The 13,444-nt window shown below is 31.8% G+C and overlaps 1 protein-coding gene across 1 annotated transcript in view; it reads right to left on the bottom strand.

The window, feature by feature from the left end:
* The window catches only part of LOC107440721 (glycine receptor subunit alpha-2), a 48,351-nt gene that overhangs the window by 27,869 nt on the left and 7,038 nt on the right, over positions 1–13,444 (bottom strand). The window contains exons 3-4 of the mRNA XM_043047056.2: positions 12,851–12,918; positions 449–675 (exon numbers count right to left, since the gene is read on the bottom strand). Coding sequence (XP_042902990.1) covers positions 449–675; positions 12,851–12,918 — 295 coding nt within the window. The remainder of the gene's footprint in view (positions 1–448; positions 676–12,850; positions 12,919–13,444) is intronic.

The following is a 13,444-nucleotide window of genomic DNA, read 5'->3' as shown; positions in this document are numbered from 1 at the left end:
CATTTTTTATTTACGTTTTCATATAGTAAAGATTTATAAACGTGATTGGATCTTGGATTGCAGTGGTGTTGCTAGAAAAGTCCTAAATTGTTTGTACATATTAATACAAAGCAACAATTATTCGAGTGATCCAGAAATAATGCAAATATTAAAGTTTAAGAGCGTAGAAGGGTAACTATTATCGTTTTAAAAATTCATAATCAAAGAAATTTTTTGAGTGTTTATGGTTGAAGTTTTCTAAATACTGTTGTAATAGAATAATTTTTTAAGTGTTTATGGTTAAATTTTTCTGCATATTATTGCATTATAATAGTTTTAAATAAAAAAAGGAAGAATAATACATATTATTGAGATTTTCGTTACATATAAGTTTACGTTGTATATTAGGAAACCAATATTGCCATTAATGCAACATAAATATTTTCATAAAAATGTATATACTACTTACTTTACCATGTACAAAATTGTTTTGTCGCTATACAACCAAATATAGTGGTTAGGAATGGTCATTTCTTGGAAAGTGACTCTTTTAGCGTTTTTGAAAAAAGAGTCTGGCCTCCACATACGTTTCAGCCAGTTCACAGGTAGCAGCCGATACTTCATTGTCATATTTTCAGGTAACCTTAATCTGTAGTCTTTCCAACTTTGGGACATAAATATATCAGCTACATAGGTCTGAAAACAAAAATTCAATTTGTAATCATAAAACATTCTCAACATCTCATATTAGTTGGGAAATAACATTTGGCTTTTTATTTAAGCCCTTGCATGCTAACCTCTCCTGTTCAGAGATCCAATCAATTTGCTAAAGATGTAGCAAAATCTATTTGATTACAAATGGTTCTAACAAAAATAGAAAAGTAGCTCTTGCTTTGAAGATTAGGCTATTACCACTTTATGTTTAGCGGATCTCACCAGGAACTCTTGAATCGAACGTTTATTCTGAAATCGCTGAAATAATTTATTTGAATCCATTGCCTGTGTTGTGTTTCCGTAGTGCACATGTCAAGCTCACCCGTCTCCGAATTGGCCACACTAGACTAGCTCATCTTCATCTGCTGTTCGGTGAACCTCCTCCCCAATGCAATACAGATTTTACAAACGGATCTAAATCCCCTGGACATTGTTGGTTGTGGGATTGTTGTGGCTGATCTTACTTGTGGCTACGGCATTCCTGCAATTTCTTCTGTTTTTTCCGCGGAAGCAGTTGCCATCCCTTTATAGCTTTACGACTAATTTCTTTTCATTCCGAGCTAAAATTATTTTGTTTTTACTCGGAGAGTTTGAGCGTACAGCGGCAGCTGGGACATGTAAAGAAACGAAGCTCATCCGATTTTAATTTTTAATCAACATATATTGACATCTCTGTACAAGAAGAGTTTTAAAATTTTATTTTTCTGCATTTCCAGTGTGGTAAGTATTATACGGAAAGGACAAGGCTGACTCTGCTCCACTATTTGCCTCAACTAGATAAACCTTATCAATACCATTTTCTGACTTCAAAAACTAAATACGCAAATTTGATCGATGTTTATGGTAGCAACACTTGGGACCTTCTAAGCGAAAACAAATTACATTCTGTTAAACCTACCTCGGAACCTTGGCCTGTAATGCACGTACGCAGGGCAGATGACAAGCTCACTCCCTTACGAATGGGATATATTCAACTTACTCATCTTCATTTGCTGTTTGGGGAAGCTCCTCTCAAATGCAAAGATTTTGTTCACGATTCATCACATTTTATAATAATTTGTTCATGTTTTTACCAGTATCGCCTTACCTTTTATGAAAGCTCTATTTTATTAATAAAAGATTTGGTGGATGAAGCCCAAGGGTACAGGGGACCTTCAAATTTGAAAAAAGTGACCAAAATTTCGATTTTGAGATTTTTATTTTTTCAGAAAATAGACATATGCTTTCAAACAAAAACAAAAAATTTGGAAATCGAACCCTTTTTTACTGAGATATGAGGATTTTAATTAGGCCACGCCCCTTTGTTTACATTCAGAAAACAGAAGTCGGTAGTTTGAAGCAGCCGATTTTTTTTAGTTTCGTTTTAAGCTAAAAGAGCTTTATATTATTCATTTCAGAAGGGTTCTTCTGTAAATATTATTGGCAACACAGTTACTTAGCTGATTGATTGATTATTTAATGCTTTCGTTTATTTTTATTGTCGATATTGCTCTTTTTTCGTTATTTCTACAACAAACAGCTTTTTTCAAAGTTATTATTCTTCTTAAATTGTTTTTGTTAGGTTTTTAATTGTTTTTGTTAGGTTTTTAATTGTTTTTATTACGTTTTTGAGTTGTTTTATTTGTTGTTTTTATTGAATCATGGATTCTATTTCTTCCAAGTGGAGAAAACCGAAAGGTAGGATGAGTAGAAAGAAGCGGGCCGGTTTTGAAAATGCAAAACTAAGGTGGGCAAAGAAAACAAGTGAAAACGAATGATTCGCCACAGTTGAACTGCATGGCAGAATGTTCTTCATCTCTGGAAACACAAGCAGGGGCGTACGCAAGGGGGGGGTTAGTCGTATACCATTAACCAAANAGAAAACAGAAGTCGGTAGTTTGAAGCAGCCGATTTTTTTTAGTTTCGTTTTAAGCTAAAAGAGCTTTATATTATTCATTTCAGAAGGGTTCTTCTGTAAATATTATTGGCAACACAGTTACTTAGCTGATTGATTGATTATTTAATGCTTTCGTTTATTTTTATTGTCGATATTGCTCTTTTTTCGTTATTTCTACAACAAACAGCTTTTTACAAAGCTATTATTCTTCTTAAATTGTTTTTGTTAGGTTTTTAGTTGTTTTTGTTAGGTTTTTATTTGTTTTTATTACGTTTTTGAGTTGTTTTATTTGATGTTTTTATTGAATCATGGATTCTATTTCTTCCAAGTGGAGAAAACCGAAAGTTAGGATGAGTAGAAAGAAGTGGGCCGGTTTTGAAAATGCAAAACTAAGGTGGGCAAAGAAAACAAGTGAAAACGAAACTGTTGGTTTTTCTGTTGCTGATTCGCCACAGTTGAACTGCATGGCAGAATGTTCTTCATCTCTGGAAACACAAGGGAATGTTCAGAGTAGTACCTCACAGTACAATATTATAAATTTATCTTCTCTTAGCACACTTTAAAAAAATGTGAATTGCAGTGACTGCAATAAATGTAATCTAAAAATTGAAGAGCATATTACATATGGGTATGCATCAAAATTTGAGCTCAAATGTGAAAGCTGCTGTAAAAGTTTTGGCTCAACTTTCACTAGTGAGAGGGAAACTTCCAGTAAGAAGTTTGACGTTAATTGCAAAATGGTATCTGCATTCCTGTCTATCGGAAAAGGGTATGCAGCAATGGAGACATTTTCTTCTATTTTAGGAATGCCTACGATGGACAAAAAAGTATTCTCTAGATGCTTGGATAGTCTTGCCGAGAAAAACGTTCTGACGAAATCAGAAATGCTGCGTGTTTCTAGAGAAACTGTGAGAAGCAAACATTTGGAATCGAATTCAAACTTGTCCCCGGGTGATACCTTAGACATCAATGTTTCGTATGATGGAACATGGCATAAACGAGGCCATACTTCTCTCTATGGTATAGGCCTTGTTATTGACATTTTGATTGGACTAGTAATAGACTATGAACTGCTGTCAAAATATTGCCATGATTGCACAATGACAGCAAAAGATCTAGGAATAAATTCTGAATCTATACCGCATGAATCTGTGTGCCAAAAAAACTTTCAAGGTTCATCGGGAAGCATGGAAATGGAGGCTGCCTTGATTTTGTGGAATCGTTCTGAAGCTGAGTGTAACATGCGGTATACAACTGTGCTGTCTGATGGTGATGCCAAAACTCACCAGTACCTAACTGCACAAAAAGTGTACGGCAGTGGCGTTGAAATAAAAAAAGAGAACTGTGTGAATCACGTTGCTAAAAGACTTGGAACTGCCTTGCGAAACAAGGTGAAAGAATGGAGAACAAAGTAAGTGACTCTTGGTGGAAGAAAAAAGGGGCAACTTACTGAGGCTAATATAAAGAAGTTTCAAAATTATTTTAGAAAAGCAATTGTGTGTAATGCTCTAAATATAACTTTGATGAAGAAGGCAATTTATGCAACACTCTGCCATTGCAAGTCCACTGACACCAAGCCCCAGCACCATAATTGCCCTGACGGAGAACATTCTTGGTGTTTTTTCAAAAGGGCACTAGCCTTAAATGAAAAACCCAAATCACATCAGTCAATGAAAACCTATCTTTCGGATGAAGTTGTTGAGAAAATTACCCCTGTATATCAGCGACTTGCCTCGGATGAGACGCTTTCTCGATGTACGTCTGCAAGCACGCAGAACGCCAATGAAAGCATCCACAGCTGCATTTGGCGCAAATGCCCAAAAGAGGTGTTTGTGTCAAAAAAGAGGCTGGAGCTGGCAATTTCAGCAGCTGTCAGCGAGTACAATTTAGGATATGTAGAAAGCCTGAAAATAAGTGATAAAAGTGATAGAGAAAACTCAATAAGAATCGCTGAGCGGCAAGATTCCCGACGGGCTTACCAAAGGAAGCGTAAGTCATGTGAGCAATATAAGCATGAACGAAATGTGAAAAAATACAAGAAAATTAGTGACAATCAAAATTATGTAAGAGTAGAAGGACCCTCCTATTGTGCGGGAGGATTTTAAAAAAATTTTCTATATTTGACACTTCTATATTATACATATCACACACAATTAGTTTTTACATTTGAATCAATGTTTCATTTTTGGGTTGATATATCATTCATATTCTTTAAAATAAATTAATTTCATGCTTACTAACTTATTTTATGTTATTACTTTAGTGAATTTACTTGCGTTAAATTTTGAATAAGTAAATATGCTTGCTGAGTACGTTTGTGTATTTTTTTTCATAGGCACATATTGAATTGAATTTTCATCCATTTCAACCTAATAATGGAGATAAAAGTACAGATATATGCTTAATTAGTCATTTTTTAGATATTATACACAACTAATAGTGTTATTTTAAATACATTTTAAAAATTGCTATTTTCTCGAAATAAAATTTTGACGGATTTTTGTGTTTTCGAAATGCTCCATTTGTCTCAATTTTTAGTTTTTTTGTTTGAAACTTGTTTTATGTGTACTATGTATGTATGTAATTAAAACTTACCATGTTTTGTTACCTAGAACATTGATAAAATTTGTTTATAGTAAAAAAAGTTCAAGATTTTTTAAATTTTTCCAGAAATTTTCATGAGATACATAAAAAGTGTGTTTTTTGAGCTAGAGCACTATAATTTGCCACTGAATGATGGTAACTTTTATTTGGAAGTCAAAAACGAGTCATATAAAAAAAAGTATGATTCTGCAATGAATTTTGTACCCCATGGAGTATTTTGACTTTATCGGATTTCATGCTATTTTAAAATTTTAAAAGTTCAATAACTTTAAAATTTATCATTCAAATTACATGAAATTTTGTATACAGCTTTTTAAAGATATTATAAGTAAATACTGCAAGTTTCATAAATGTATCATAAAAACTCTGAAAGTTGGTTTTTAAAGTCCCCTGTATTTAATAGCATTTTTACATGCTATTGGTAATTTATATTGTATATAACTGTTTTTACCTAACTTCATTCACTTAGTGGTATATAACCTACATTCTATTTTAACCAATTTTGTGCAAGTTCACCATTTTACACATTCATCTGATTTTATTCACTTTGAATGCGTTTGTGTGTTACCCGTTTTAATCATTTCATGTATTTTAATACGATAAATTTTTACTTTGTATATTATCTCTTTGATTTGTTTTAAAAACCGTTTGTTTGGGGCAGCATGAAATCGCGGAAATTAGTTAAACTCTGTTTTTTGAAGCTCTGTCGCCAAGAAAAATAAAAAAGCCATAGTTTAAGTGCCTTACACTTGAAGCAATGCGATGATTTTAAATTTGTTCTTGCCGTGAAGAGTTATCTGGTCTTTAGAATAAACAAATATTATTTTCGGAAAGATTCTTAACTTTCTATCCTCCTTTCTTTGCTGGTCAACTGTCATTGCATCTGCGGTCTGATTTTAAATTTCTTATGGGGAAGAAATGGCCTCTTTCTTCCCCTTTAGTATCTTGCCATCTTTTGGAAGAGCTATTGAAAGTAATTTTGACTTAGTTTTACACAAGATCGCCAATTTTATGGGCTAATTTTTTCTTCATTTATTTCCTTTTTTTTGCTGGGGAGGGGGGCTTACTTAGCCAATCTTAATCGTCTGCTTTTCTAACTATCGAGGGAATTAATCACTTTATCTACATCTTTTTTCTTTGGCTTTAATATGTTTACAAAATCCTTAAATCGTTATAAATTTCAGTACTTTAAATGTTACCTTTGAATTTTTAAAATAAAAAATAAAAGATCCTTTCGATTTAAGTTTCCCTCTTGTATTTATCTTCTTATCACCCTTTAAATATATCTTCCTCTTGTATTTTTTAGAATGTATTGTGCTTTATTGCAAATCCTTACTCTTGTCACCTATTTCATTTTTAATTTAATTTAAGCATGTCTTTGTAAAAACATTGTTGAAAAAAAGGAATGCTTTTTAGTTTGTAAAAAAGTATGTATGGAAGCAAGAATATGATTAAAAAATTAAATCAAATTTGGGTGAATCAAATGTCTCGTTATTTCAATGTGTTCTTTTTTTTTTATACTTGCTGTATGCCGTGAGTACGTTTTGGGGCATATACTTGTTCAGTTATTATAGCAAGTCATTGCCTTAAATCGATAATTTTGATTATTTTTTTGTGTCCACCTTATTACAAATTTTGTGATATCAATTCGTTGAATAATTACCTCACATTGTGTGATCTTTGAACCTATTGATTTACAAATTTGAAATACCATGGGAAAAATACCACCTTATTACAAATTTGGTGATACCAATCCGTTTAATGATTACCTCACATTGTGTGATCTTTGAACCTATTGAGTTACAAATTTGAAATACCATGGGAAAAAATACCACCTTATTACAAATTTGGTGATACCAATCCGTTTAATAATTACCTCACATTGTGTGATCTTTGAACCTATTGAGTTACAAATTTGAAATACCATGGGAAAAAATACCACCTTATTACAAATTTGGTGATACCAATTCGTTTAATAATTACCTCACATTGTGTGATCTTTGAACCTATTGAGTTACAAATTTTAAATACCATGGGAAAAAATACCACCTTATTACAAATTTGGTGATACCAATCAGTTTAATGATTACCTCACATTGTGTGACCATTATTATTGCCATTCTGCTTTCGTTTTCTTGAACCACTTTTCGAAAACGATCGTGTTTCCCTTAATTTATTAATTCCTTTTAATTCTATATCCAGCCTTAATTTAATTTTATTACTTTAAAATCAACAATTGTTTATTTTTCAATTGATGACTGAATATTTTATCTCTTAATACAATTTCGTTCTATTTCAATTTATAATATTATTATTATTGTGATGCATCATCAACTAATGTAATTCCGTAACCATCATTAAACCTATCATCAATCAATCATACATCCATTGATTATATTATTATTTAAATGAAATATTTAATTTGCAATGACATCATTATACATTATTTAATTTTTAAATTGTAAAATAAAAATTTTTTTATTTTATTTGTAACAATAAACATTGGTAAAAATACTTGGCCATCTCTTAAACTTATCATCAATCATCATAAGATAAAAGCACGCAGGATTTGTTAGATGAAATTCATCATCCTAACATTTTTGCGTATTTACGTGCTGTTGGTATTTTTAAATGTATATAAATGTTTTAATGCATCTGCAATTGCAAACAACTTATTTTATTTACTTCGTGTATTTTATATCGTATTTCTACCTTTTTTTCTGATTTTATTCATACCTTTTATCTGATTCTATTCACCAACTTATACCATTTTATCAGTTATAATTGTACGACAACTAAAGTGTTGCATGCATTTTGTCTTTTGAACTGCTTTACCGTATTTTTAGTTCAGCATGTCCACTTTTGGACTTTGTGCCACTAAACCCTACATTCAATCCAATCCAATCCATCATAATAAGATAGATTTTAACATAAAACATTTTATCATCTTTTCTCTATCATATTTAAAATATTTTATCATACCATCCACCTTATTCTCCATGAAATAAATCTAAACATTTTATCATCTTTTCTTAATCTTATATACAACAGTTATATCTCTTTCAATTTATTTCCTGTAAAATAGTACTAACGTAAAACATTTTATATATATCATTTCTTTAATTTATTCCAAATCAAAAAAATATTAATCTGGAAAATTTTATCTTCAACTTACTACCATGAAACAAATATTAAGCTAAAACATTTTATATCTTTCTTTCCCCTATTATCAATAGTTGTATCTTTTAACCATTTTCCTTGTAAAACAATACTAGAGTAAAACATTTATAAACTCTTTTGTACCTATAATATATTTATCATTCTTACAAATCATTCCCTATAAAACAAATATTAACCAAAACATATTTCTTGAGAAAATAATTATTTACTTCAGTCAGAAAAAAAACCTTAATCAAGAATACCAGCACGGAACATTCGAATCAAAGTATCTTCTTTCGGAGAGAGAAACACTCAAGTGAACATCAAGACACACACAATAAGTTCTTTATTTGTTGAGAAAATCGATGCAACTTCCGTGCACATAGCAGAATTGATTAGTCGCATTTTCTCTTGTAGCAATCAAAATGTCTAACGATACAGTTCGTAAGTAATAGTTCTGTTGTTCGATCTATCTACGTCATCAAAGCTTTCAGATTTGGCATTGAAGTTTCTCATATGCGGGATTGGGCATCAAACACAGTACGCAAAGACAAATGAATTATGTATTTCACATATTATAAATCGCTCTACCCTAAAATTTCGGGACAAATTAAAAGTGATGATTAAATTGCTTTGTGATTTGTCTACAGCTAAGAAATTTAACATAAATCTTACTACCACAATTAATAAAACAAAAACAATATAAATAATTTTAAAATACAGAAGTTAACCTCACACGATAGAAAGTTGGTAGTTAAAATGAATAGATAATTTTTTTTTCTAATATTAATTCAGGGATGCCAACTTGCTCCGCTTTGTAAAATAGTATTTTCTAGTGGTAGCGAAATTTTAGTTACTTATTGTTTATTATTTTTCATTTTAAGTAATTTTCGCACCACTAAATATCAATAATTTTAAGTATCATCTACTGGTTACACTACTAAAAAGTAGGCGTAACCATCATTCTCTAACGAAGTTTGCTACCACTTTATTTAAACTATTCCAGAAAGCGGAGCAGTTGGCATCCCTGTATAATTACTACTTTAGATTTATATTGTACTTAATTTATGAAGTCAAACTTTCAACCCTTGCATTATAACGTACCAACTAAAGTGGACTATAGTTTTAAAAAATACTTGGAAAAAGTGGACAGCTCCTATTGTTACCGATCAATTTAAATAGGGACTATATAATATAATTTATTTTTTATATTTCGTACATAATGTTTGATAGGTAAAGCTCTCAAAGCTCTGTCAAAAGTATTCAGGTGGTAGTAGATCTGAAAATTTAAATTTACATTAATAGCCAATGACCGGTTGACTAATAACTTTGTAGCCACTTTTTCCTCAAACTCAATGAGTCTGTGACTGATATCGATTAGTCCTTTTAATTTAAAAGCCACTACCTGAAAACTTCTTTCTGCTTAAATTATATTTCGAAAAATAATTCATATTACAAATAATATACGGCTATAAAAAGTTAAGTCATCAATAAAAAATATTCTGAATATGTAACAAAATTTAGTTAAACACACTGACTTTAAAGAATTTAATTTAAAAATATTTGGGGAGGCAAAATACATTTAATTTGTAAATTGTTAAGGAACTAATCTTCCACACGAATTTTTCCACCACAAATTGATGGATTTTAAAGGATCAGAATTTTGAATGTAAGCATTGGACATTTATATGAATATTCGGTTTTACAGATTCTTTCTACATAGACGTACTTTTACAATTAAACGTGTTTTATTTTTAAAAAAAATGAGAAAAAAAGACCGGTTGTTTACTTAATTTAAATCACCACTTTTGTGTGATTCGCCAGGTGGCGAGTGGTTCTTTTCATGTCCAATGGTAGCAAAATTTATACTATAAAGCATATTTCTTGTTTTTGCCGACCAGGTGGCCGAGCGGTTAGCACGCCTGACTGCTAAGCCATTGGCTGCGGGTTCGAATCCCGCTCTGGGCATGGATGTTTCTCTCTTTCTCTTTGTGCTGTCCTCTGTTGTGTGTGATGTGTGAATGTGGCCCACCCTATAAACGTGTTTGTGGCGTTGGCAACGTTGCTCGCCGCCCTGACTTTGGTTCACAGGTGCCCACTGGGTAACAGTAAATGAGTAACAATTCCGGCATCTTCATAGGCAAAGATTCAAATTCAGTGTCTGCCATTGGAGAAAAAAAATGTCTTGTTTTTAAAAGTGATTCTTTAAATTTTCATGATCACTACGAAGATTTGTTAACTTATTGCATCAACAGAAATCTGATACATGTTAGATGAATATTATCTAGATTGAAGTGGTTGCGAAATTAGAAAAACTTCAATTGCGTTGATAAGTAGTTGGCTACTATTTCAATATTTTTATGCGAACCTTTGGGAGCTTCTCTTATCTAAAATAGGCACGAATTTTCCGGCCATCCGAATAAATATGCATTATATACTTTTTGTTGCATACCACTACATTTAAATAATACAAATATTCATATAACGTGTTGCTTTGTTAGAAATCCTTCAACCCCCAGGCTGCGGTGCAAGACCCAAAAGAAAATCCAGAGGACGACAGACCAAGCCAACANGATGTGTGAATGTGGCCCACCCTATAAACGTGTTTGTGACGTGGGCAACGTTGCTCGCCTCCCTGACTTTGGTTCACAGGTGCCCACTGGGTAACAGTAAATGAGTAACAATTCCGGCATCTTCATAGGCAAAGATTCAAATTCAGTGCCTGCCATTGGAGAAAAAAAATTTCTTGTTTTTAAAAATGATTCATTAAATTTTCATGATCACTACGAAGATTTGTTAACTTATTGCATCAACAGAAATCTGATACATGTTAGATGAATATTATCTAGATTGAAGTGGTTGCGAAATTAGAAAAATTTCAATTGCGTTGATAAGTAGTTGGCTACTATTTGAATATTTTTATGCGAACCTTTGGGAGCTTCTCTTATCGAAAATAGTCACGAATTTTCCGGCCATCCCAATAAATATGCATTATATACTTTTTGTTGCATACCACTACATTTAAATAATACAATTATTCATATAACGTGTTGCTTTGTTAGAATTCCTTCTATATCAAATCATGTTTTATCTTTATTTTTGATTTAAGTCTACAATCAATATATCTAGTGTTAAGTAAAAATGTCAATTTGTAATATTGAATTTTTTATTGTTTTATTATTTCACAAGCAAACGGCTTGATTTTTTATAGCTACCACAATGTATTCGAATTAACTTCAATGTATGTAATAATTTAATATGTGCTAGTTTAAATGTAGAAATTTAATTAGTGAAATAATTTCAATTATGTAATATCAATACCAATTATCAATTTATGTTAATATTTATTTATGTCAACTTATGTATATATATGTCGAATTATGTTTATATTTATATATGTCAACTTAGATTCGATGAATCAGATATTCAAATAGTGCTTGTTTTTCTATTAGCTACCACATCGACTGCTAAATTCAAAATGTTATTGCTATAAATTTTCTGTAAATTTCTAGATGTATGGGATAGGGGCCGCTAGGTGGCCCAGGTGCCCAATTTTTGTAAATAAAGTAAAGTAAGTAAAGAATTCCTTCTGACAGACGGCGGTACTACTTGGTGCTGTCTCTCTTATTGTGCTATCTGTCCTCTTCTATTTGACGAAGGTTTATAAGCCTATTTTGAGCACACAAGCCTGAAAATTTATGTAATTGCAATAACCAAGAATTCCTTCTAAGTGAGCCTTATAAAGTATTTTCATTTAATTTTAACAACGCTGTTGAACTGCCGACCCAATCCAGAAGACAAAGGAACTCTTGGATCAAGTATTGGGCGAAATTTACCTTCCTGGAGGACTTTCTGATGGAACTAACCAGCATTTCCCTTACACGGAGAGGAAAACCTCCCACGGTAAGCCTGTAGGCAAGAGTACTTTTAACCCATGATCCGTCTACCACTGCGGATATTTTATGTCAGTACTGTAGTCAGTGAGAGCCGGTTGCGAAATTTGTATCAACCAGCCGTCGCTGGGATTCGAACATCCTACCACCTGGCCACCACAGTTCCTTACAAAGTATAAGCGTAATTAAACGCGATTAAGTAAGGTTTAGTTTCTAATTCACTACCATTTTATAAAATCTTTTTCCTAAAGCGGAGCGCTTTGGCATTCCTGTGACAAGTAGGCAAACAATCCGAGTTTCGTTTTGTAAACCTTCAGTTCTGCCCGTTTTATTTATTAATTTTCAACGTTGGAAAGAAACGAGTAAAAAGAGTTAATTTCAATAAAATATTCATCAATTTTGAGACATATTTGACAATAAAAGTTTTTTTTTAAATGTTTAATTAAAACTCAGTATTAAAATATATGGGTTGAACGGTCACGAAAAGTTGATGTGATTTTTAAAATATATTTCCACAATATAATTTACATTATTTTAGATCACACCGTATCTTTTCTTATGGAAATATATAACAAATGTTTGTGTGACATAAAAAATTAGAATCTTGCTAAACTTCCATACTCACCATTGAACCTTCATCTATTGTATCGATGCTTAGGACGGTAACATGAAACCGAACAACCGTAGCTTCACCTAAAAAAAAATTTTTAATTTTGTACAATTTGATTTTTAACTTTATACAAACAAACACGTACCTGCAAACTTTTTTCAAGTGGTAATGAAACGAGAAGTGAAATATAGTTGTAGGCAGAAATAATAATAATTATGTTTTTGCCTAAGCTTAACGCATTGCACGTGGGCAATCTCCGAGATCATGTCAGTATTGTCTCAGAGATGCTGACTTGCTCCGGATAGAGGATTAATATTTTCGAATGGTAGTCTTTTAATGAATGATTCTTGGTGTAATAATCGATTTATAGAGTTTTTACTTACCTCTTCTTCGAATCGTACGGAATCAGAATCAAGATAGTGAAAACAAAAAGCGGTAGCTTAACCCGTTTTGTCCGGAATTTATATATTGAAATGATACAAAAAGTGGTTTTATAGAAAAAGTGGTATATATATTATCGAAATTAATTGGTTTTTCTACTGTTATGGCATTCAGAAAGCCTTTGATAGATCAAAAAGTACTTGCTCCTTATAATTCTACATCTAATCA

Source organism: Parasteatoda tepidariorum, chromosome 10, assembly GCF_043381705.1.
Source record: "Parasteatoda tepidariorum isolate YZ-2023 chromosome 10, CAS_Ptep_4.0, whole genome shotgun sequence".
NCBI classification, from domain to species: domain Eukaryota; kingdom Metazoa; phylum Arthropoda; class Arachnida; order Araneae; family Theridiidae; genus Parasteatoda; species Parasteatoda tepidariorum.
This window is presented reverse-complemented; position numbering and strand designations above follow the sequence as displayed.